Source organism: Antennarius striatus, chromosome 16 (assembly GCF_040054535.1).
Source record: "Antennarius striatus isolate MH-2024 chromosome 16, ASM4005453v1, whole genome shotgun sequence".
Classification (NCBI taxonomy): domain Eukaryota; kingdom Metazoa; phylum Chordata; class Actinopteri; order Lophiiformes; family Antennariidae; genus Antennarius; species Antennarius striatus.
In genome coordinates, this window is record NC_090791.1 from 12972217 (window position 1) to 12997179 (window position 24963).

General features: G+C 39.0%; 4 protein-coding genes and 1 long non-coding RNA gene across 5 annotated transcripts; 3 read left to right on the forward strand and 2 right to left on the reverse strand.

The window, feature by feature from the left end:
* The first annotated feature begins 1559 nt into the window (after positions 1-1559).
* LOC137609102 (uncharacterized) lies at positions 1560-10757 on the forward strand. The gene is made up of 6 exons (XR_011038295.1): positions 1560-3536; positions 5487-5584; positions 5720-5799; positions 9181-9301; positions 9529-9713; positions 10214-10757. It is a non-coding gene; the product is annotated as an uncharacterized lncRNA (long non-coding RNA).
* On the reverse strand, positions 5490-10051 carry LOC137609090 (cytochrome P450 2K1-like). Its single transcript, XM_068335841.1, has 9 exons — positions 9472-10051; positions 9121-9283; positions 8898-9047; positions 8244-8404; positions 6812-6991; positions 6583-6724; positions 6287-6471; positions 6021-6162; positions 5490-5947 (listed from the first exon to the last, which is right to left on the reverse strand). Exons 1-9 carry the CDS (start codon positions 9706-9708, stop codon positions 5739-5741), a joined length of 1569 nt encoding a protein of 522 aa, XP_068191942.1. The 5' UTR covers positions 9709-10051; the 3' UTR covers positions 5490-5738.
* Positions 10758-10865: 108 nt separating the features above from the next.
* On the reverse strand, positions 10866-13773 carry syngr2a (synaptogyrin 2a). The gene is made up of 4 exons (XM_068335856.1): positions 13549-13773; positions 12362-12599; positions 12089-12225; positions 10866-11987 (listed from the first exon to the last, which is right to left on the reverse strand). The coding sequence occupies exons 1-4, from the start codon at positions 13645-13647 to the stop codon at positions 11787-11789; spliced, it is 675 nt and encodes a 224-aa protein (XP_068191957.1). The 5' UTR covers positions 13648-13773; the 3' UTR covers positions 10866-11786.
* Positions 13774-17748: 3975 nt separating this feature from the next.
* On the forward strand, positions 17749-18902 carry LOC137610378 (uncharacterized). The gene is made up of 4 exons (XM_068337990.1): positions 17749-17832; positions 17933-18028; positions 18146-18283; positions 18432-18902. The coding sequence occupies exons 1-4, from the start codon at positions 17749-17751 to the stop codon at positions 18546-18548; spliced, it is 435 nt and encodes a 144-aa protein (XP_068194091.1). The 3' UTR covers positions 18549-18902.
* A 2347-nt stretch (positions 18903-21249) lies between these two features.
* On the forward strand, positions 21250-23716 carry cenpx (centromere protein X). The gene is made up of 5 exons (XM_068337643.1): positions 21250-21331; positions 22189-22240; positions 22324-22377; positions 22456-22544; positions 23070-23716. The coding sequence occupies exons 1-5, from the start codon at positions 21296-21298 to the stop codon at positions 23082-23084; spliced, it is 246 nt and encodes an 81-aa protein (XP_068193744.1). The 5' UTR covers positions 21250-21295; the 3' UTR covers positions 23085-23716.
* Positions 23717-24963: the final 1247 nt, after the last annotated feature.

A 24963-nucleotide genomic window follows, 5' to 3' on the forward strand; every position in this document is an offset into this window, starting at 1 on the left:
AAGGAAGATAGAGGGCATGAGCCCCACCAGAAGTGCCATCCCATGTTGAGTCACCACTACCCTCCCTGTTACTATGGTTCCCCGATCCCCGACGAGGGACCATTCTCCCTACCCTGTGCTGAAGTACTATCCTGTGTTGAAAGGGGTGCACTAAAAGTCTGGAGTGAAGCCCAGCGCTGTCCAGACTCCTCCAGACATCACAGAGGAAATATAGGTAGAAGGGAACCAAAAAGCTGACACTTTAAGTGTTAGGTGTTAAATATTTATGGCAGACACATTTTGAGAAATCCAGATAATTTCTTGGTAAATGTCTATTCTTCAGGTGATTTGGTTACTAATTTATCCAGGCTTTGTCTAAACATACGAAGTGACGTCCTTCACTGTCATTAACGTCCTGGCCCCCGTTAACAACATAGAACTGTTGGGTGGGAGTGTTCCATACATAACCACACAGCATCAATTGCTCACACTTGCTCTTCTACCCCAACTGAGAAAAAAAAAAAGTTTGTTTTTTTAATCACACAGGGCAATATGTCAAATAAAGATCAATAATACTTTACCTCCATGGCTGTCCTGTCTTGCACTCCATGCATGTAAATGTATGGTGCACTCCACCACAGTTCATACAGAATCTGATTTTCTTATTCCTTAAGCAGCATCAGACTTCTGTTTCCATCTACCTCACTGTGCTGCTTCAATACCATCCTGCAGACGATAAGCTGCCATTTATCCACAACAGCAAAACAGCCATCCTGAGTCCCACGACTCATTCCTATGAGTTACATAGATGACAGGATATAAATTACAGAACATAGTTACTAGATGTGTTTGTGTGAAGTTTACCTCCACAAGTTAGTGAAACTAAGCCAATTAGTGAAGTTAACTTTAGTTATGTCTGTTTACATAGAAAGCTCTGTCAGGTATTCCCTTGAGGAGTTTAAGTTTTATTTTCCTCTGGCACATTACTATGCAGAGGCGAGACGTGATGTAAGGTCAGATATTGTTAAATGAAATATGTGGAGTAGTGTGAGCTTTTCTTTAGCAAATTAACGTGTGGAATAATAAGTACTAAAATTACAGAACTTATCTGTGACTAATTGGCTATAATTTATGTCATACCTTCACTTGTGAATTGTGCTGTATACTTTTTCATTAATTAAAGTGTGTGCATAAAAAAGCAAGGAATTTTGTAAGATAAACAGCAGAGCTGGGTATTTTGGTAGCAACCATAAAAATTTGCCAAATCTTCTCTGCAAATGTCAGTTCTTTATTGATATCAACCATTGCTTGGTGATATTTGATAGATTAGATGAAGTCTGAAGAAATAAAACATATTGGCAATTTATTCACATTGGGTGTATTGTAGCAAGTTGGGTATAAAAATTTTATTTATTGATTATTAAAGTGAAAGAATTTGAGATTGCTAAGTTTAATAATTCTGCAGTGTATCGATTAGCTGGACTAACATAGGATCAATTTGGTTGCACTTAAGATTCATAGTTCTGAATATGAATCTTTATTAAACAACTTACCATTTAATTAAAATTAACAGTTCACAACAACAATGTGCACATATGCCACTATAAGTGTGTATGTGCACGTGGTATGTGTGTGTGTACATGGTGTGTGAGAGAGCGTGAGAGGACAATTGGAGTCGGAGCAAGAAGGAGACTTTATCATGAGACGCACTGATCTGTGGGTGTATGACATCAAAAACACACATTAAAAAAAACAATCATTAACACAGCATACAATAATCGATCCAACAATAACGCTAATGATTTGTTTTGCCCAGATGTACTTTTCAGAGGTTGCCAATTACAACATTGTTCCATCCTTTTAACATCCTGGTCCTTCTGGTTGTGGGTCCTGATGGCTTGTGTTGTTGTGGTAACTAGATGCTAGCTAGTCCATTGCAGGCATCCTGGCAATACTGCTTGGGTGGCAGCGATACCAATGTGGCTGGATGGGGCACCAAGAGTTTGTCAGAGGAGGTTCCAGACTGTGGAGATGTAGCATAACCACTGGTTGTAAAATTTCATCTCAATGCAGTATTCAGCACAGTATTATCCACATCATATAGACTTTGACCCTGTGTTCCAAGCACCATAGATAGAATCTGGACTCATCATGGAGCATAATGTTCCTCCATATGTTCTGGGTCCAGTGCAGTCCAGTTTTACTGCTGATGAACGGCAGTCATCCTCCTGGCAGCCCCATGAGATGAGAGGTTGGCTGCAGGCAGATAGCAGTCATCGTCCTACAAACCTTGACTACAAATCTGTTGAAGACTGTCCAAGGTTCTGAAGGCCCGACAAGATGAGGAAACATCTTCCTAGGATGTTCACTTTGTGGCTTGTTCCAGACATTCCCTGTTATATGGTACTAGGACTTAAAAATGCTATAACTTGGTTTTGCAAAACATTGACTTGAACTTGCCGCATCACGTAGGCCCCATCCAGATCAGTCAACAATGGTATGCGTTCTTGGAGCAGAGCCCATGCTCACAGTTGCTGACAATCAGATGCCAATCAGGCCTGACTGTCAGTGCTTGGGGGCACCAGAAGCTCAAAATTGTCAATGGCAACAGCAAAGAAAAGCTTTTCAGCATGACAGCAAAGATTTGTCAAATTTTTCATTGGTGGAACCCACACTTTGAACTCTGCTGCTCATCCAAAAAATACCCTCATTCATCTTCGGGTGTTTTATATATGATGAGCTCTCAGCTGTAAGCTCAGCCCCCACTATCTGGTCGGAGGCCCAGACAGAATACACAAGTCTAAGCTGTGCCCCCCCCCCACACACACAGTTACCTGGTGTTTCAGGTGTCAACCACATTTGTGAATCAATTGTAGCATGCCAGGCACCTCTGGCTAGCAGTGACTTGGCAGTTCAACAGTCAACATTTTGTTGAAATAGCGCTACAGTACACGCATGTAGAATGGGCCCTTGGCACGGTTACAATTCCAAACAATATTTTACAAATACATGTAAACAAAAATAATAGTTAAAAAAGATGTAGCCGCCATGAAGTACTATTTTGACTAACACGTTAATCTCCAGCACAAATTAGGTTGGCAAGATCACAAACCTCACCAACAAACTCGAGGCGCTCCTGAAGTACCGTATAGAGTGACTTTACTTAGGAACTCCTTAAAATCAGTTTAAATAAATTTGATGGATAATTACAGTAGTAGTACAGTATACAGAAGTTTCATCAGGAAAAATCCCGTTTCTATCCACTAGAGGAAGCTCTCCGACAATAAGGCCTTGGGTTCTGGGCCTATGTTTTCGCTCATCCACGTCAGACAGAGGGTGTGATGAAGGGACCCAGTTGTCATAGTGGATTTAGTATCAAATGAATGTGGAAACCTTGTGTGTCAACTGATACCATATGTGGTATATTTGACCCATTTTGTCCAACCCTGATAAAAATCACAGCGCAGCTGTTCTTTCGGATTCTGCTTTGGAGATCATGGATTTATATGGCTTCAATAAAACACTCACTGGACAAAATGGACTTCAGCTGCTGTTTGGTAAGTAATAACATGTTTCTACACATGTTCCTGCTGGAACATTAGAAGAACAAAACCAAAACGAAACAGGGTTTTTTGTTGTTTGTTCTGAGAGAAAGTGATGATGGGTATGTTGGCCTTGTAGTGGGTCCTCCTGGTTTAAGAGGGTTATGTCTCTTATTACTTCAATTGTTTACCTGTGTATTAAACCACGTGCATGTTTTTGGGCATCACCGTTCCGTATAAATCTGAGTCTTTCCTTTTGGATTTTGGATGATTACAAGATGCTGTTTGCTTCTTTTTGAAAGACCTCCTGTTTTGACTCAACCTGTAAGTCTGAGAACTGATAAAATACCTGAGCTTCACCTTCTCTGTGTGTCATGTCTGCAGTTTGGTCCTCTACTTAGAATTGCTTTCATAAGGGTGACCTTACACACCCGCAAAACACACATACAGTGGGGGGAAAAAAAGCATTTAGTCAGCCACCAATTGTGCACGTTCTCCCACTTAAAAAGATCAGAGAGGCCTGTAATTGTCATCATAGGTATACCTCAACTATGAGAGACAGAATGACAAAAAAAAATCCAGAAAAATCACATTGTCTGATTTTTAAAGAACTTATTTGCAAATTATGGTGGAAAATAAGTATTTGGTCAATAACAAAAGTTCATCTCAATACTTTGTTATCTACCTTTTGTTGGCAATGACAGAGGTCACACATTTTCTGTAAGTCTTCAAAAGATTTTCACACAGTGTTGCTGGCATTTCAGCCCATTCCTTCATGCAGATCTCCTCTAAAGCAGTGATGTTTTGGGGCTGTCGTTGGGCAACACAGACTTTCAACTCCCTCCAAAGATTTTCTATGGGGTTGAGATCTGGAGACTGGCTAGGCCACTCCAGGACCTTGAAATGCTTCTTGCAAAGCCAATGATCCCAAGCACACTGCCCGGGCAGTGTGCTTGGGATCATTGTCATGCTGAAAGACCCAGCCACGTTTCATCGTCATTGCCCTCGCTAATGGTAGGAGGTTTTCACTCAAAATCTCACGATATATGGCCCCATTCATACTTTCCTTCACACGGATCAGTCATCCTGGTCCCTTTTCAGGAAAACAGCCCTAAAGCATGATGTTTCCACCCCCATGCTTCACAGTAGGTATGGTGTTATTTGGATGCAATTCAGTATTCTTTCTCCTCCAAACATGAGGAGTTGTGTTACTACCAAAAAGTTCTATTTTGGTTTCATCTGACCATAGGACATTCTCCCAGTCCTCTTCTGGATCACCCAAGTGCTCTCTAGAAAACTTCAGACAGGCTTGGATGTGTACTGCCTTAAGCAGGGGGACACGTCTGGCACTGCAGGATTTGAGTCCCTGGCGGCGTAGTGTGTTACTGTTAGTAGCCTTTTTTAACTTTGGTCCCAGCTCTCTGCAGGTCATTCACTAGGTCCCCCTGTGTGGTTCTGGGATTTTTGCTCACCATTCTTGTGGTTATTTTGACCCCACAGGGTGAGATCTTGCGTGGAACCCAAGATCGAGGGAGATTATCAGTGGTCTTGTATGTCTTCCATTTTCTAATATTTGCTCCCACAGTTGATTTCTTCACACTAAGCTGCTTGCCTATTGCAGATTCACTCTTCCCAGCAATTTTGTTTCTGGCATCCTTTGACAGCTCTTTGGTCTTGGACATTGTGGAGTTTGGAGTGTGACTGTTTGAGGTTGTGGACAGGTGTATTTTATACTGCGATTGAGGAGACAGAGGAGCCTCTAAAAGAAGAAGTTACAGCTCTGTGAGAGCCAGAAATCTTGCTTGTTTGTAGGTGACCAAATTCTTATTTTCCACCATAATTTGCAAATAAATTCTTTAAAGATCAAACAATGTGAATTCCTGGATTTTCTTTTTTTCTCATTCTGTCTTGCGTAGTTGAGGTATACCTATGATGACAATTACAGGCCTCTCTCATCTTTTTAAGTGGGAGAACGTGCACAATCACAATTGGTGGCTGACTAACCCCCCCCCCCCACTGTACATGTACTGTGGATCACTCGCTCTGTGTATCCTGATCATCAGGTAATCAACACAACACATTCACATGGGTTACCTTTTGTACAATGAAATGTGTGTTGCTTTTTATCAAGTGTATATTTGGCTTGGCTGTTATCAGTAAAGCATATCTTAAATCACATATGTTATGTTTTGAAACAGGCAGGTTTGCAAACAACACTCAAGGGGCTACGGAACATTGTGACTGGCGACTGACAGCACACAGCTCATGAGGAAGGGGGGTGAGTGATATGCCTGCAACTGGTGTCAGATCCAGTTCATCCACTGACACTCCAGGTGGAGGAGAAAAATTAAAGTGCTGGAGGAGGGAGGTGAAGAAGAGAAAGAGCTCCGTTCTAGCCAGACTCTCTCCAAGACAGACCCTACGACCTGCAAGGACAAGGATTTGTCACAAAACAAACTGGATTATCCTTTATTAAAATCTAATCTAAAAAAATTGTACCTGCAGAAAATGGCAAGAAGGCGTCTCTTCTGACAAATTTACCCTCCTTATCCAAGAAGTGTGAAGGGTAGAAAGTGAATGGGCTCTCCCACTCACTCTCATCAAACAAAACAGATGTAAGTAGAGGAATGACTGCTGTCCCCTGGAGGACAAGGAAAACATAGATTGAATTGTCATGCATAAAACCCAAAGGACTTCTTTGTATTTTCACAGAACATATCGAACAAAAACAAATGTGTTATTTTGGATTGCATTGAACAACTGACCTTTTTGATAAAGTATCCCTGGAAGGTGACGTCTTGGCTGGTTCTGTGTGGAACTGCTATAGGTGAAATGCTGGCGAATCTTTGTGATTCATGGATGACAGCATCAGTGTAGGGCAGGTACTTCCTGTCCTCCACTCGAACCTGACGGCTTCCAATCACTCTGCTCAGCTCCTCCTGGACCTGGTCTAGATGTAGGTGAAAATGGAATTCTATCTGATAAAACTGCAGAAGTGATTTAACCCAAACTTCTTGTGAGAACTATTCACACAAACAATAATTTACATTTGGCTTTTCACCTTGTACATGAGGGTATTTTGCCATGAAAAGCAGACACCACCGAAGTGTGTTTGCTGTGGTGTCAGTTCCAGCCGCAAACAGATTTATCACACTATGGATCAGGTTCTCATCATTATATTGTGAATCCTTGATTTCAGACTCCTAGTATAAAAAAAATAAATGTAGTAAATGATTAACGTCTTGTATGATCATCTTTGAAGAAAATTAACTGGAGTCGGGACGTCTCACCTCCAGTTTTAATTTATGCGTCAGGAATGAATCAATGAAACATCTCGACATCTCAGAGTTCAGACTCTCCTTCAGCTTTCCTATGATGTGTTTTAAATCCTCTTTGTTTTTCTGAATATTCTTCATTAAATCCCTCCAGTTCTTAAGAAAAGGGCCCAGCCAAGGAAACATGTTGTATATCTGAAAGAGTGCAAAGCAACAGCTTCATTATTGTAGGATTCAGCATGACAACTGCCTTCATTTAAAAACTGCCATGTCCAAATCTTTGTTAATTACAAAATGTAATATCAGTATTCACAATACATTAAAATAAAGTGTAAATATGGTGAGACGTATGATGATGAAGTCAAGATCGGGACAAAGAAGGGTCTCACAGCTGCAAGCAGTTTGGAGGAACCATTAAAGATTAAGATATATTTTATTGATTCCCATAGAGAAATTATTAGCACACTCAAGATCACACTTGTTAGTTTGATTGCATGCATATTATTGTGTACAGGCCCGTACACACCCTGAACCGTAGCTTGACTGGATACCCCACAGCAGTGGGACAGGTCCACACAGGTTGAAGCACAATAGCATTTTGATAGTGTTTGTCAAATGGACAGATCATCAGAAAGTCAAAGATAGCCAAGGTCAGACACGATCTGCTGAGGTTGTCCATTTCCAAAGAAACGGAAATGACGATATTAAAGCAAGAACAACTTCCAAGACCCCACCCTCAATTTTACAACATTTTACAGCAGTGTTATAGAAGGCTTTTCTACCCATGAGTACAAACAGGCAAAACAATCCTACTAAGGTTTGAAGTCAGCTTTTGAGCTACCCTGCAACACCAGTACTCTATAATATCATTCAGAACATGGGGTTAGAACCCACTTTTTTGAACAAATCCATTGAGGAGTCAGCCTTGTTGGGTCAAGAGACAAAGCCAAGATGGATCAAAAAAAGAGCATGTAACCTGTTTGAAGTCAAAGGCACATTTCGTGTTGCTACCCACTCAAACACAGCATGAAGGCCAAGGGATGCTTGTGACCCTGAGATCCCTGCTGATGATACAGAAGAGTTCCTAACAATGCAAATGGTCTAAACAGTTGCTTTCAAGGAATCAATGTCTGAAAAGTACCTCCTGCAATGTTTGCTTTCCGCAAAGTTCAACAAAAATGTTGTTATTCTACAGGAAAATTTCAACAATAAAAAAGAATGATGATTGAGTTCTGCAGTTAATTTAACCTTCAGAGTTAATATCTCTTTCATTATTTGAAAAGAAACTTTTTAAGAAAATCCTACTAAGCTAATATTTTCTTGAATTAAGTATGAACAACAACCTTTCCCAAGATGTTCCTGTTTTTGAAGAAGCTTGTTAGAAATGGATTCATGAAATAGTCAGAACGTGGAAGAACTTTAAACTAAAATATATTTCTTATATTACCAAGCTGGAAGCAGATCCTAGCAGAACGATGTTCTCACGGTTTCTTTCCACCATAGCACGGAAGACAGGATCTGTGTATTCAAATCTTCTTCCAAACACCAGCACAGACATAATATTTGCAGAAGCGTAAGTCATCATCTGAAGGTTGTTGAAGGCTTTGCCTGAGAGAAAAAGAATAGCGGACATAAGTCAGAGGTGCTACATGCTGGTAGGTGATCTTTCAATGCATTCCAAATAAGGAGTTTTGGAAAGTGTTTGACATTTGCTGATTGAAGGCAAGAGTCCAACAAAGTTGTGTACTTTTGATTATATTATGGCATGACTTTACGGGATAATGTCAAACTGACCCTCAGCAAGAGCCGAAGAGAAAACTACATCTATGTGGTTTATGAGACATTACTAATTCTAACACGAGTCCAAAATCCATTGGATGTTTGTTAACCGAGAGATAACAGCAACGACCAAAGGTGGATACACAAGTTATTTATTTGTCTCTGCTACTTGGCTGCTCTGCAGATCAAGACAGCTTTGGTATCATTAGTATAAAGGTTTGATTCTTTGTTCAGAGACTTCACTGTTTACCTTTACGTAACACATGAAATCTACCTAAACTGTAAAGCATCTGAGGGACAGCACATTAATAGAGATAGTTACCTCGATGTTGTTCAAAATTTTTAATGAGTTGGTGACATTCCTCAATGATTCTCTCTTCGATAAGACTTTTTCCCATCCCAAAATCTCTCAGTGTTGACAGAGCAAAACGTCTCATTTCTTTCCATCTGTTGCCATTGGTGAACGCTATGCCTGGAAACAGAATATGTTCGTTTAGATAATGACAAATTCAAATTATTAAAGAAATCCTCAAGTGTTTCCTCACCATATCCATTGTTGAAGTCACGGAATAAAGGAGTGATGTCTCTTTCTCCAAACTCTTCAGCATGACAGACCAGAGCCTGTTTGACTGTCTTGTATCCTGCAAGCACGACCACCTTCTTTAGACCAAAGTAGACGGTGAACACTGATCCATATGTGTTAGACAGCTGAAAAGATGGAGACAGGTATGTTTGAGACTCACTGTATGAAATTACAAAAGCAATTTACTGACAGGACCTGTACTGAAAGTGACTGAAATGTCAGTGCAAAAGGAAGTATCATAATCAGCAAAATAAATAGTTATCAATTCAACCACAAGAATTCATGACACCTCTTAAGACAGAAAAATTCTCACATTTGGAAGAGAGATGTGGAGTCTTTTGAAATCCAACTGAAACAAGTTTCCAATCAGGGGGAGAGGTTTAGGTCCTGGAGGCTCTCTTCTGTTTTGTTTGGAGCTGAAGCTGGAGTAAACCAGATGCAGGCCCAGCAGGACCCCAACACCCACCAGCAGAGAGACTGGGGTGAGGGACTGGAACACATCTTCAATCATGATGACCTGGAAGCTGATGGTGCTCAGGAATACAAACATGCGAGGTGAACAGCTGTCCTCACAGTGAAATCATGTTTCACAGTGAAACAACTTGTCTCTGCAGAGAAGCTGGCATCAGTTCACCTTTCTGGGTGTGTTGTAGACCGTAGTTCACCTTTTTTTAAACCCGCACAGTGATCTGATGAATCTCAGGAAATGTAAGTGTTCACGCAATGAAACGCCTTCCTCTTATCATCTCACTCCACCTCCTGAGGGTGTGATAGAACATGAATCACATATATTTGAGGTTGTTTTTTTTTAACTGAATGATAAAATTTGAGTACAGTGAACACAAATAAAACTATTATTTCTTAAAGTTAATTAATCTACAGAACCAACTGCCCACGCCATCAAAGTGCAAAAAAAAAGGATTCCCTTCAATTGAAAATGTACTAAAATAAACCAAATGACTAAAACAATTAACAAAATCAGCGTGCATTGCTGTACAAATGTGCATCACATTACACATTAATTTTATTAAAATATTTTTTTTCTCATTCTCTAGGAAGAACACGGAGCAACGCATCGAGAATAAAAGCCCCTAAAAACTAGCATGCCCTCTATTGGAATAACTGAATGTTACACAGCAATACTGTACATGAAGAAAAAAGGCACAAATATTGATATAAAATGAACATTTGTTATAAAATCAGATTTACGTTTATCTCTGATCCAGGGAGAACACATTTTCTCCTTTTTTCCTGCAAAAACCTTCAGTAGAGACGGCGCTACCAGTTCAGCAAGAATGCTGTAAAATTGTCATATTTCATATTTTCATAAGTCAGTTTCTAAAATCTGTTTGTTCATCTCATTAAACCCCCTGGCAAATGAGCTTATGCAACCAAATTTCCAATAATACAATTTTCCATGAGTGTACTATTGTAAAGACAAACTGTTAGATCTGAATAACTCATGTGGAATTAATTTACATAAAGCCAGATCTAGTTCAGATATGTACAAATGTGTGTTTTTACGTTAAGTGTGGATGTATCCTATTGTCTTTACAGCTTTATGTTGCTGCCTTAGAGTTATCAAGTTCCACCTCATCCACTGAAATAATCACTACTCAAATATTTACCAAAGGAGCAAGCCCTGCAAAGTCCGGCTTGGCTTTTTTTTTTTTTTTTTTATTTAAGAAAAGGACACACGTCATGGACTAACCCTGTGGATCAAACAAGAATAGTTTTTTTATTTGGCAAACTGTGATACTGAATACCACGTAAGGCACTTTGACAGGCAATTAAACCCAGCAGAACAGTGAAACTGAAACTTTACTACAGTAAAGAAAAAGCAAAGGGAAGAGCAGGACAAAAAAGCACTCAAACAATTCTCATGGATCATGATGCACATTGATCAAAAAGATGAAGTAACATATTTACTCTATTATCACTGACTTCCTGAACTAAGACTATACCAGAAACTACTAAACATGAGTCTAAAACTCACTAAAAACATACTCGATAAAGGCACATTAGATTTCAAGAGGTAGCTGTTATACATTTGGCCTCTTAAATACTTCAGAATCTGCAGCATGGATTTAAAACAATCGATCAGATGTTGACTGTGCCAAAGAAATTAAACGTTTTTCAGTGCTTGAAAGCCATTCTCAGTGGTTGATTGGGACAAAAAACAACATTACAGTAGTTTCAATGGGAACATTTTTGGTGAACCCACTAAATAAATAATGGGTTTGTTCTGTTGAGAAATCTGTATTTGACACAACATTGCAGTTGTTGAAGTGCTCTATGTAACTATGAGAGTAAATAAAATACTTTCCAATGCTTAAGATAAGAATTGTTCAGCTTAATGAAAAATCAAATCCCACTTTAAAAAATAAACAACCAAACAAAAAATTGGCACTTACACATCAAAGTCAGATATTCTAACAATCTTTCACTAAACCATGAAATTAAAATAAAACACATCACAACTCCCCGCCCAAAAAACATACCATGTCAACACCTTCTGCAAGAAGAAAGGGGAGTGCAGAGAACAGTCAGTTGCAATGAAACCAGTGGCACACATCTTTATTTAAAAAGAAACTTCGCGTTGGATTCATAGGTTTAAATGTCAGTCCTTCAGTAAGTTGGAGGCTGGTACTCTCCTGGCTGCTCCTGGCCCTGGGAGAAAGGAGACTGCTGGTAGCCTGCTGGGGTGCTGCTCGCGTACTGACCAGTTGGGTATGGGCTGGTGTGGTCATTGGCAGGGTCCCTATACTCCTGGTCAAACGCACTTACACCTTGGCGATACCGTGCAAATGCAAAGTAGGAAAGCAGTCCCTGTGGACAGAGGTCTGAATCAGTAAGTGGAGCTTTTGCAAGGAGCCATGTAAATTTTTAAAATCTCTGTTGGTGTGTGACTATGTTACTGAGGTGCTCACCCAGGTGATGACCGAGAAGAAGGAAAAAGCCACAACAGCTCGGGGAGCATCACGAACAAGAACTAAATCTTCAGGCGTTTTGGACCACAGATTGGCCAAGACACAGAAGCAGATGAACCACAGGAGAGTCCATACCGCTGTGTCAAAGCAGAGACGTCAGGATTATGGTAAAATACGATTACAATATTAATTTCAGTTAGATGCCATGTCCAGTTGTTAAACACAGTTTCTTTGTTCTAGGATGAGCAGTACAGAGTGAAATCTGCATCTCACCTGAGAAGACTAAATCTCCTGTAACAATGCATTTCCTCTCCTTGGCACTGCTAATCCTTGGGAAATAGGCATCCAGTACGAGGAAGACAACACAAGCCAAGAAGGAGAGGACTCCAACTCCAATTCCGTAGCTGCATGCACTGTCCACACCATTGAACATGCACTCGATCGTCCCTTCTTTAGGTACATTGACATAGCCTTCTGCGACGATGGTTGCAAACACAACAATGGCAAATATCTGCAAAGAAGGTAGATACAAATTTAATGGGGATGGTGGGAATATTAATCACTGGGCAGTGTGATTAATGTCAGATGAAGGAATAAAAAAAGTCTCAGGTTAGTCCATACAAATAGAGCTGTGGCAAATAACTGGTTAAGTTTTGATTTGGAACCTTTATGAACATCTGGTTGGAAAAAGATGACTTATATCATCTGTTAGTCATGATTGCTCATCAATACACGCTGGCAGCTAACTACCAGCTTTCAACCAAGCTAATATCATCTGGTTCCAACTTCCCAAATGTTATGTATAAAAGTACCTGTGTTTTAAAAACCAGTTCTGTACTGTAAAACGCTGCTTTCTAAAGCACTTTTTATTTTCCATTTGGTTTGTTGACTTTCTTTGATTCAACATTTTTTTATTTGTACATAACTCAGTGCTTTTGAGGAGTTTACTATGAATAAAATCAACAGTTTTGTTTGACCAGACCATTCTTAGTCTATCTGGCCTGTAATGTCTGGCGGCTGAAAACTGGGATGAGTTCTGCTGCGCAACAGATGACGCTGGGGTTTTCCCTGGTATTTTCTCATACAGAACGCAAAAGATAAAATCAAAAGGAGACGAACAATAACTTTTCTACATCTCAAAACAACGCAACCGAGGAAAAAACAACCAGCGCAAAGTGGAACGCTTCCAACCAGTGTGACCACACATCACAGGACATGCTAGCTATAATTAGCTGGCATCATCCAGTGCTTCAGAAAACACCGGGTTTTTACTTAATGTAACATTAATTTAAAATATCATCCTGACAAACAGATGATGTGCAGCGATGCAACACCAGACAGCTGACAAGCAACACAGCTGATGGATTTCTATCGACCCTGATTGCTCACATCTGTTTAAAAGAACATCAACAACTTGACAACTGGCTAGCTGATGCTAACGTTTCCGTGTTGTCACTCACCCAACTCAGGCAGCGCAAAATAGTCTGAGGTTGTTTAAGAAAACCCGGAAAGTCAAAAGCACCGCCAGCGAAGGAGGCACCGTAAGCACCGCTCTGCATTTTTTTTTTTTTAACCAAAGACAAACTCTTTCAAGTAGTTAAAGATATGACAGAAAAGCCTTCCTGTGAAGACTCAGGAAAGTGACTTGTCAGTTTCCTAAAAAGACCGCCCCTGCTGTGAGGCGTTCAAGGCACCCTCTAAAGCTACGGAAACACCGGTGGGAGAAAAAGAGCGAGCGTTTCAATGGAAAATAAAAAAATTAAAAAATTCTGAAAATACATTTAATGCGTTTGACTCTTGTAACTGTAAAAGGAAATAATTTCTTTGGAAAACTTCATTCAGAAAAAAAAAATGCAATAGTTGATGCACAGGTTTATCTATCCATCCATCTATTCATTTGTCTATCCATCACCGTGAAGACCTTAATGTCTCGTTCACAGCCGCTTTTCTGTTGCTGGAGCCAATCCCAGCTGGCTACGGCCAAGGGGCGGGGTAAACCCCGGAAGCCTAGCGAGCGCATGGCATCTCATGATCGCAACACAACAGACACAACCACACACGCATACATACGTCATACATTGAAGCGGTCTGTTCAGCTAAACTACCCACGCAGGCCAGAAAAGATACGAACTTCTTACAAAACGCGCTCGAACCCGGAAAACAGAAATTGAGCCCAGCTGAGTTGAGTCTGAGCAATTACAGCAAACTTTATGAATTTATCAAAGCGCAACATAATAGGAAGGACAGCAACAAAAAAAAAAAAACTAAAAAAAAAGCAAGCTAGTAAATAAATAAAATAATTAATAAGGCAACTTGTAAGTGAATGCAGTGTGGATGTAGTCGGTTAACGTCAATTTAATGATTGAATTACATTTCGGTATTGTATAACATGGGTATAATAGTTTATGTGATCGAAGCTTTTGATCACTTGGGAATTTTGACAGGAAAAATGTTCTGTGCTCCTATAAACACACAACAACAACAACAACAAAATTAACATGTTGAGTTAAGGCTTTTAACGTGTGTTTGAACATATATTTTGTTTAACTTGTATTTTGGTTTCCGTTGCATTGTCTTGTTTCGATTTAAACTAGCTTGTTAAATTTGTACATGGTTGAATATATAATTATTATATGAGCCTTTGTCTATGACGCCTCACATTCTGCTGTCACATCATGTGACGATTTGTGAAATACTCGAATGTTTTTATCAAACAGCTTTGATTTGGATGTCATTCATTTTCAGTTCCTCACTCTAAGGGGAGCTAATATTAGTGCCTTTAATTTGACACACAAGCAACAAGGTGAGGTTTTCGTTATTAAGAAACTTTAAAATCGGTGCAATCTAACTCTGTGTCACACATTCGTGGGAACTGACCTCCTGAAATACCCCTGATTATTTTCTGAAGTGAAATCTATGCATTATTTTTGAAATATCAAGGAAAATAAGAGAAAAAAAAAGTCTGTCAAAGTTTAACAATTTTTAGTCACAGATTCACCTAACAGACTAAGATTGCTATGACATGCATTGTCTCATTGTCGTACAATGTTCATCAGTTGTACTGTGTATCATATTTGAACATTCTTTTAATGGTTCCTCAGAGTCTATGACTAAACTTTCTGGCCTCCAGAAAGCCTAGAGGGGCTAATAGATGACCACTCATGCTATTTGTCATTTTTTGACGCAATTGTGTTGGTCACACTAACAATTTACATGGAAGAATAATAAGCATTGTATCTCTTAATGACAGTGCTGCATGCACAAAGTTTACGGTTCAAGGTGTACGAGTAAATTCCACAGCCTCAGACACACATCATACCATTCAGAAGTACTGAACATTTTTCTACGTATTTTTAACACAACATTCAAATATATGTTTACAGGATCAGATAAAACACATTAGAATCGTGTGAATGGGTTACAGGCCCAGTCTATATGCTACTGTCAGATTAACGTTCCTTTAAACCACAGTGCCAAACAATACATAAAACAGTTTATATATGACTTATTATTTCTTGAATGTTCATCATCTTTGAGTGGAAAATATACATTTAAAAAAAACAACAACCCCAAACTGCTTCATAAGCACAAGCCATGAAATATATTTAAACAGCTTCCCTGGTTTCATGATTTTTAGGTGACAGTGATATTGCTTCTTTTTCAGTCGTAATTTGGTTACGCTTAGGTGCCAAACTTACTTGTTTATGTATCAAATGTACTAGGTTCATCCAAAAAAGTGTTTGGTTACTTGTATGGAACAAATATATATGCCATATTTATGAACGACAAGTCAACAACAATTACTTCAAGACTTTTCATGCCTGGGGAAAAAATGACTGGAATCATGCAGTTTGTTAGTTTCTTGACAACAAGGTTAAAGATGCACCGTAGGCAAAGCAAACCACCAAGCCATTGAACTTTGTTTCTTTGTACAATGTAATTTCACCCATCAAAATTACTTCTGTCCATCCTTATTGATTGACAGCGCTTCTGTAAAGTGCTCTGTAATGTCAGCAATGTCGGCTTCGTTTATTTCATGCTTCATCTAAGAAAATCTTAATGTAAGCTACGATGTTTATGTTCCTGACATTACAATGATTTCTGACCCCGAACTCATCTTTGCTTTGAAAAAGAACACAATAGTTATTCTAAATTATGAAGATCTATGAGTTTTGTCACTGAACTAATTTCTTCAACCTGTTGAAGTAGATCCCAGGTTTTCCACAACTTGGAGGAAAAGAAGGAAATGGCTTAAGTAACATTTCAGACAGAGCAGAACAGGCTGGTCCTTACAATCTGGGAGGAGATGTGGAAATGAGTTGTTTGCCTAAAGGTAAGCTTACAGCTGTACATTTTAACAGGGAGAAAATTATGTCTGCTTCTCCTATGCAGTTGACTGAATAGTTTCAGAGCAGGAGGAGGAGGGGGTTCTTGCTAAACCTCCTTCGTGATACCCATGCTGGAAGATGCTCAATTGTTCATTGTTCACTTGAATGATTAAATAATTAATGAAAGTTTTTAGATTAGATTAGATTAAATTAGATTGGATCTACTTTAATAATCCCAAACTGGGAAATTCACACATTTTGTGTCAAACATTTTGTAATTGTTTGAAACAAAAATGTGCCTGTTCACTAATATGTAGCTTAGAAACTGATATGCTTTTTAACATATGTCATTCACTGGGACATTATAGACAAGAGGGTGAAAATGCTGTAACCATAAAGTCTAAAAAACAAAGGTTAGTGGTATCTCTAACTCAAGAGTGTTGTTTTCTTCTATTGACAAAAATATTGAATATTGTAGCTGACATACGAGTACTAAGGTACATTACTTTGTCTGGTTTAATACTGTACGTCTAATGTTAATGTGAAATTATGTGGTGCATGTTTTATATGGTGACTTGGGTCTATTTTCTGTTTGAGCAGATTATTCTATGTTTTGTTTATTTGGGGACATGAGCAGTATATTAAACATATTTTATTTGAGGGGAAAGAAAGAATACTGTATAGAAAAAGCTAAAATTATTTCACTGGCAGAAGAAAAAAATAGAAACAGAGCTTCATAAAGAGCACATGTCAGTCAGTTTGGTAGAAGACAAATTGTAAAAATAACATCATAGTAGCTTAATATACATTTCTGAGTGTTTAAGTGTGTGTGTGTGTGTGTGTGTGTGTGTGTGTGTGTGTGTGTGTGTGTGTGTGTGTGTGTGTGTGTGTGTGTGTGCACGCGTGCGGGTGTGTTTGTTTGCTTTAATTACATACATTAAAAAATGCAACTGGTGAGAACAGACTTTAAACCTGGTGCTTTGCTGCACACAGTGGAATGCCATTTATCAAAAGAATTTTGAAATCTAAGCCATGTCAGATATTCTAGCATATCCTGGCTTCAACATCTTGGCTGGACAAGTTGGGTGACTTGTTGCAACATATTGACAAACTGTAAATATAAGACCGCACTCCCCAGCAGATAATGCTGGTCTACTTAGAATCACAGCTTGGTAAACATCTGTAAATAATCACCTCTGGTACGTATGAAGCTGTCTTTATTGCATGTCTCATATAAGAAAATCTTACTGTAAATTAATCATGTTTAAGTTCTTGGGACTGCACATGAATCTTTTGACTACTGACCCTCAACTTTTCTTTCCTCCAGGTAACATGGAAAAGGCACCTTTCAACAAAAGAGTGTATATCCGTCTCCCAAAAAAATACATGTCTGCTTTTGCTGAAAAATATGAACTGGTAAATGATATCTCTAATATTCACAGGGGCCACCATGTGTTATATTTCAAACCTGATGTACAATGTTCATTTAATCTCATGCTTTCTTATCACTGAACAGGATCATGGACTATTTATACTAGAGCTGAATCCCTATATAAATGAAGGATATATACGAGCTTACTTTAGACATTGGGGCAACGTCACATGGTGTAAGGTAAAAACAGAAAAACTACTTAATCTCTCATTAAATAGGCTGTAAAATGTTACAATAAACTCTATATCTGAAACATTTTTATCACTTAAATGCTTTACCTGTTGCATTGGATCCCAGGTTTTCTACATTGCAAGAGAAAATCAATCAGTGGCTTTTGTGGCGTTCTCTACAGCAGATGAAGCAGACAGAGCAGAATGGGCCGGTCCCCATGACATCGGAGGCCCTGTGGAAGTGAAACGAGTTGTTAGCCCAAAGGTAAGACTTGCCACTCTCGGAGTCCTCCTAACAGATAGAACAACAAAAAATATTTCCTTAAAAAAAATCTCTATAGTGTAATAGTATTTAATTCTCAAGGTGTGTTTTGCTGACTGTTTCTTCATCAGCAATTTCAACTGTGTTTCAGGTGGAGGGGGATATGCAGGACACAGTCACAGCAGTCGTGAGTGGACCGCGGCGTCACATGGGCCTGGGCTACATACTGGAAGACCCTCAGTGGTTGGATGAGCAATTGGAAATTTAAACAAGTACTGTTCAACTATTTGTTTAGGTCTCAAATGATAAAAACATTTTTACATGGATTTAGATGTTCTGGACTAACATGGCTCTTAAGAATATATGCCACTTTAGGGTGCAGGGTGATAATGCTGTAACCTGGGAGACTAAAACTCATGTGCATAAAAAGGCCTATATCAAAACTGGTATCAGAGCACAAGATGCTACACAAAAACAGTATGGTTTATGAAATTACAAAGCATTATGTTGAAAATAACAATATTTTTTTTCAATTACTTTATTGAAATTACATGTGATGAGAAAGTCCTGAAATCAGACAGACTCTTCGTGAGGAAATGTTCTAAGTGATGAATGACTATGAAAATGGTGGATTGAATGCTTTATTTTTTAACTCTTAACAATATGGTACTTTTAAAATTAACTGGGCCAACCAATGTCATATTCAGATTTTTTTAAACACATATAAATTTCCAGCAGCACCTAAAGAATATGTAATAGTATTTGATGCTATAAAGGGTGTAAAAATGTTATTCAGAAGTGTTGATCCTAATGTACTGCCTGGTCCTTTCACCAATTCTGTTGAAACTGTAATAGGAAAAATCTGTTTCACTCATTCCAAAAAAGTGATAAGAATTCATGTTTTTATTTCAAAAAGAATATTCATATGTTCCACACTTTGTTTCATTCTTTTTGTAAATGAGATCACCTGGGAGAAATTATGGACATTTCCTTCCCAAAATGTTTTTGTGACAACTAAAGTGAAAGAAATTTCTTTAAAAATGTATGTTAATATTATTCTGCAAACCACTACATGAAAAAAAAATGAGGAGACATAAATAGTTTTGGCAAAGTTTTGTATCCATAAATGTAAATCTAATAAGTAAATGACTGCAGTCAAACATTTTTATAATGATATTTTGGCATAATTAGAACTAATTAGTAGTTATTTGAACAAAAAAAGCTTCAAAAACTTTATATACAGTATCTTTATGACACACAAATTATTTGAATGTATCTAAGGTTGTTGCATATTACCTCCTGGCAATTGTTACATAATCATTGTAGACTCTTTGTTAATAAAATCATTTAAATAAAAATTCCATGTTCATTACTGCTGGAAATCTTAATGATAGCAGAGTTGATCTCATTTGTGATTGGTGCTATTATCTAGAACCAGGAATACAGAAAGATTAATGGTTCTGAAATAATAATTGGCGAGTTTATCTAAGCTCCATGTTTCTGGAGGTGGGAGGAAGCCGGAAAACCCAGAAAAAACCCACACAGACACAGGGAGAACATACAAACTCCTCACAGAAAGGCACCAAGAGGAATTAAACAACAGGCCTTCTTGCTGTGAGGCTATCACCTGTGTAACTGTCAGCTCAAGAGACTTTTATAATTATTTTGGGACTTCAATGTGGATTCATTCTATTTTATGAGGAGTTTATTAACTGATACGTTTTCATTTTTTGATGTAACTTTTATAGTACCCATTTCTCCTTCATTAATTTGTATATCTCTGTCTGCTTTCTTATAAATTGATTATTATGTACAGTGAAAGCAACATAAAACCAATGTTAAATTCTTTGTAGGCTATGTTGACATTGTAAACATTTTATTGAACAGTAAAACTTACTGTGATAAATATATAGCGACAGTAGTTGAACATAAATCTTGTTGCTTTCAGGTATAGTAGTTCAACAAATGTATGAATTCATACATTTCTTGAAGTACTATACCTAAAAGCAACAAGATTTTTATTTTGTATTGTATTTTATTCCATTGTATTATTAATGAATGAATGAATGAATGAATGAATGAATGAATGAATGGATGGATGCGTGTTGTATGGTATTTTCGACGCCCCACATCACTGTGAAAGAGCAATTATTTATTCTTTTTAGGATTAACACACACACGCCCAATAGTGATGGGATGAGGCGGCAGTGGGGCGGCAGTGGCTCAGTGGTAAAGCGGGCGGTAGAGCAGGTCGTCCTATGATTTGAGATCGGCGGTTCGATTCCCGCTCCCGCCCCCCCAAAAATACCCGGAGGTGAGCTAACAGTGGGAGGTGTCAGCTCATCTCCGGAGCACTGCCGAGGCACCCTTGAGCAAGGTGCCGTCCCCTTTACAAATTGCTCATTTGAGGCGCACCAAGAAGGAGCTGCCTGCCACTCTACCTCCCCTGCATGCCTACAGGCCCCTTTGTGTGTGTGTGTGATACAGGGGCCTGTACTCACATATATGTATGCATGCATTTGTAATCAGTAGCTAGAGTGTGCTCTCTTAATTTCCCTTCGGGGATCAAACCAGTATATAAAATTAAATTTAAAAAAAATGAAGTGATTGCGCCCTGAGAGTGGTTTGGGGTGGTCCAGTTCCTTGCTCAAGGGAAACTTGGCAGAGGCCAAGTAATTAACTATTCCAGCCACCAGTCCACACTCTGTAGTCTGCACACCGCCGAATCCACTCAAAAGAAGGATTTTTGTTCCTATTTATTTGACCTCCTTTTTTAATGATAGGAAATCATGTGGAACTAGTGTTCATTCATGTAATAAATTGATATAATTTAAGTGAATTTGTTTAAGAAACAGTTATAATGCCTGCAGTCAATCGACTGACGATGACCCAAACTCTGGGACTGGACAAAATCCATTGTTTTGTTTACCCTTCATTGAGGGCGGTGCTGTGACGTCACAGACTGGTGACCAATCCCTTCACAGGACGTCAAGCTTCTCACTCAGCCTCAAAAACATGGCGGAAGCGGACTCAGAGCCTTGTCTCAAAAAGGTAGCTGTACAAGTATTACCGCCTCAATAACGCTCGTTGAAATCAACAGCTTTATTGCTGCTTCACTAAATAACATTTATTTGCTGTGAGGCGACAGCAGCGCACGCTGCTCTGACGTTTCACCGGAAGTGTTCTGTTATTTCCCGGGCTAACGTGAAGAACTGACCGAGTCCGTTCATTTGAAAGTTGTCAGGAGGAGTCTGTTCGATTTACTTGATCCAGTGGCGTTTAGGTCTGCCGGGAACTTTACACCCGATTTGTCTGTCAGATAATTAAACTACACGTATCTGACACCAGTTATCCACTAATGCTGACACTGAATCAATAAGTATCCAAAACCAGTTTATTCTCAGGACACAAAATATACATTTCTACATGTTTGACCTCCAGTGAAGTATGTAGAAGTGATCACTCTGAGACGCTAAAATCTGCGTTATAATATAGCACAAAATGTAAAGGTAAAAAAAACACACATTTCAATTATGTATTCTAATTTCTAACCAGGCTAATGTAAGTGAAATGTCTTAGTAAAAAAAAAACAAACAACAGTTTTAACTAATCCAGGCTAATCCAGGATACTCTTGCAAGAGTCCTAATCTACATCAAGAAGTAGTTTCTTAATTTTTTATCCAGAACGCTCAGATCATGAGGAAAAGGTTTGTTTCCAGTTTCCAGAATCAGAACCAGTCAAACTGAAGCTGTCTTCACGTTTGATCCTCGACTGTAGAACCAGTCTGTATCTGAGATCTCAAAACTGTCAACTAATGTCAGACAAAGGCGACGCTCTGAAAATGTTGTTTTTTGAGATTTGTCGAATGCACGATGATGATGTTGTTCTCTGTTCTCACTCGTTGAAGGAGACTGTAAGCAAGCTTTTGGCAAATTTCTTTAAGGAGGACAAAACCAGATGTGAGTTGTGTGACATCATTTTTTTCCTAGTAGTTTGTGTTTTGTTTGTGATCGTAGACCAAATACGTGTCACTCTGTTACAGTAAGTGGAGACGCTGTGCTGCTCATGGCAGAAATGCTCAAAATATTCATCCAAGGTAAGAAGTTTTGTTGGATACAGACATAATCAGATTGCTTGATGATGAATCTCTTCATATTTTGCACTATTTATCCAGAGGCTGCTGTGAGATCACAAAAACAAGCTGAGGCTGAGGACTGTCAACAAGTGGATATCGAGCACTTTGAAAAGATCTTACCACAGTTGGTATGTAGATCAATAAATTCATGCTTGACGTAAAACCCATTAATGATGATAATACAGTGCAAATGTGTTTCAGTGTTTGTCGTTACAGAAGAAGGTTATGTCCATTCTTAACTTTGAGGTTTCATTTAAGTCAGCAGCTTTTTTAACTTCTCTACAAATAAAAAACTTTTCAGTTTTTTATGTTAAAAAACAATATAAAATGTTGAATAAATTTGGTTCCACTTCACGATTGTGTCTCACATGTTGTTGATTCTTGAAAGATATTTTCAGTTTGTTAACTTTTAAGTTTGAAGCCTGAAATGTGGCAAAATGTCAAAAAGTTCTTTGGGGGGGCCAATACTTATGCAAGGCACTGTATATTCCAGTGTGTTGGAGGTGGAATCATTGAGCAAAAGATAGATATAAGAAATAATTTAATTTCTGGAGGCATTCTGACTTTCTTGTGCATAAATAACCTCTTGTACAAAGTTTAATTTCAAATCACAGTCACTGTCTTTTTCTTCTTGTTTTTTTTTTTTGATGCAGCTTTTGGACTTCTAACATCATTATACCACAAGATGGAGCCACAGTTTTGCTCATCTGCCCAGTTTTGACTTCACCTTCCACTTCACATGTTTAGTTTGTTGGCTTGTTTGACTTCTGTATAATTGCCATTTCATAAATACTTCAATGTTTGATTACAATATGATTCTCCCTCTATATTTTTTTTGGTTTTTACTTTAAGTGGAAAGAAGGAGTGCTCTCCACATGCCCCCTCTGCCATCACCAGTAAGGCCCACCTGTGCTCCTCCTTGCAACAACAGGTGCTTCCAGCGTGCTCCGTGGCGCCCTTCATCAAAGCCTCCTGGAGCAGTTGGAAGCAATTAGAGTAATAAGGGGAGCAGCCAGTCCCTTAGATGATGACAAGTGCCAGGAAAAAAGGAGTACCCCCTCCGGCCACTTTGAAGTTCCCTTTTGCTGTCCTGCGATGTTTAGTTAGAGGTGGGGGGAAGGGCAAAGGGGAACTCTGGCACAGGGGGAAAGTTGAATGGGAGTGTGTGTGCATGAATGTGTGCGTGTGTTAGCAAAACACGGCCCATAGACCACACGCATAGATATTCTGTTTGAAAGGAAACATAACAAAACACATTGGAACATGGTCCAAGAAGAGCAGGGTGTAATTCTGAAGGTAAATAAACAAAAGAGGCGAGTAGTAGAGGTGCTTTCTCTCCTTTCATCACAGCAGAGGGGGACGCTGGGCCTGCGAGGGAGAGGCTAATGTGGGGTTTTTCTAACCTATGTGTCTGTGATGGTTTTCCAGCCGCGGTGAAGTTGACCAAAGTGTCTTCACTGTGAGTCAGTATAGCTGCACAACACCTCACACTATTTATTTGTGTGGCTCTCGGGTGACTCACTGTGTTTACAAATGTTGCTCACATACAGCTGGAAGCAGCCGAGGTTTGAGTCCAGGATCACATTGACTTTCAACGACACAACACCTGGAATTTGACCCAACACCTTTTTATTGGAGCTCAGACTGGCTTTGTGCTTCCCAAGAGTAACATCCCCAGCAGGTCCTCAGGAGAAGACGTGTTTGAGCCATCTTTGGTGTGGTGGTGCATGAGGATTTAAAATGTGGGGGAAAAAATTGTGATGTAAATAATAGGCTGGGTTAATAATAATAATAATAATAATAATAATCCCCGTAGGGAAATTACTATTTCCCACTCTAGTCACATGTCTACAAGGCCCCTATAAGCATGCAGATAATGGGAGTTAGAGAGTGGTGGGAGCTCTTGTGTGGGGCACACAAAATGAGCAACATGTTAGGGGATAATGCCTTGCTTAAGGGCAGCTGAGCAATATTCAGAAGGTGTTCTGGTCTTGAACCGGCCACCCTCCAGTCCCCAACCCCAATACCGGGTGGCCGGACCGACTGCTGCCCCCTAATTCAAGTAACTGCAGCATCTAGTCCAGCTCCACAGTGCCTCCACATCCACCAGTGGCGCAAGCATAAAAAAACACTACAGAGAGTTTCATTACCACATGTCAAACCAAATAATCTTGCTAAAACAAAAAGATGATTTCAAATATAATATTTACATGGTGAAAAAATCAGTAAAAGGAGCAGTTTTTGATTAATAGTGATAATGAAGTGCCTTTACTGAAATTTAAAAGAGCTGAAATGGATCCTCTCCAATTGTAAATCCTTTCAGTCGAAATAAAAATACTCAATTGGATCCGTTACAGACTTTTCCACCAATATGAGCTGTCTCTGGCAAAATAGTGCACTACTGTACAACTTTTTCTCCTTATGCATCTTAGTGGAACAAATTACATCTGAAGGCAGTATTGTTAAACATACGAAAGCAGTTAGGACAAGAATGGGGAGGGGCATTGAGAGTAATGAGTTAAAGCTTTTCTTGATCATACATTAAAG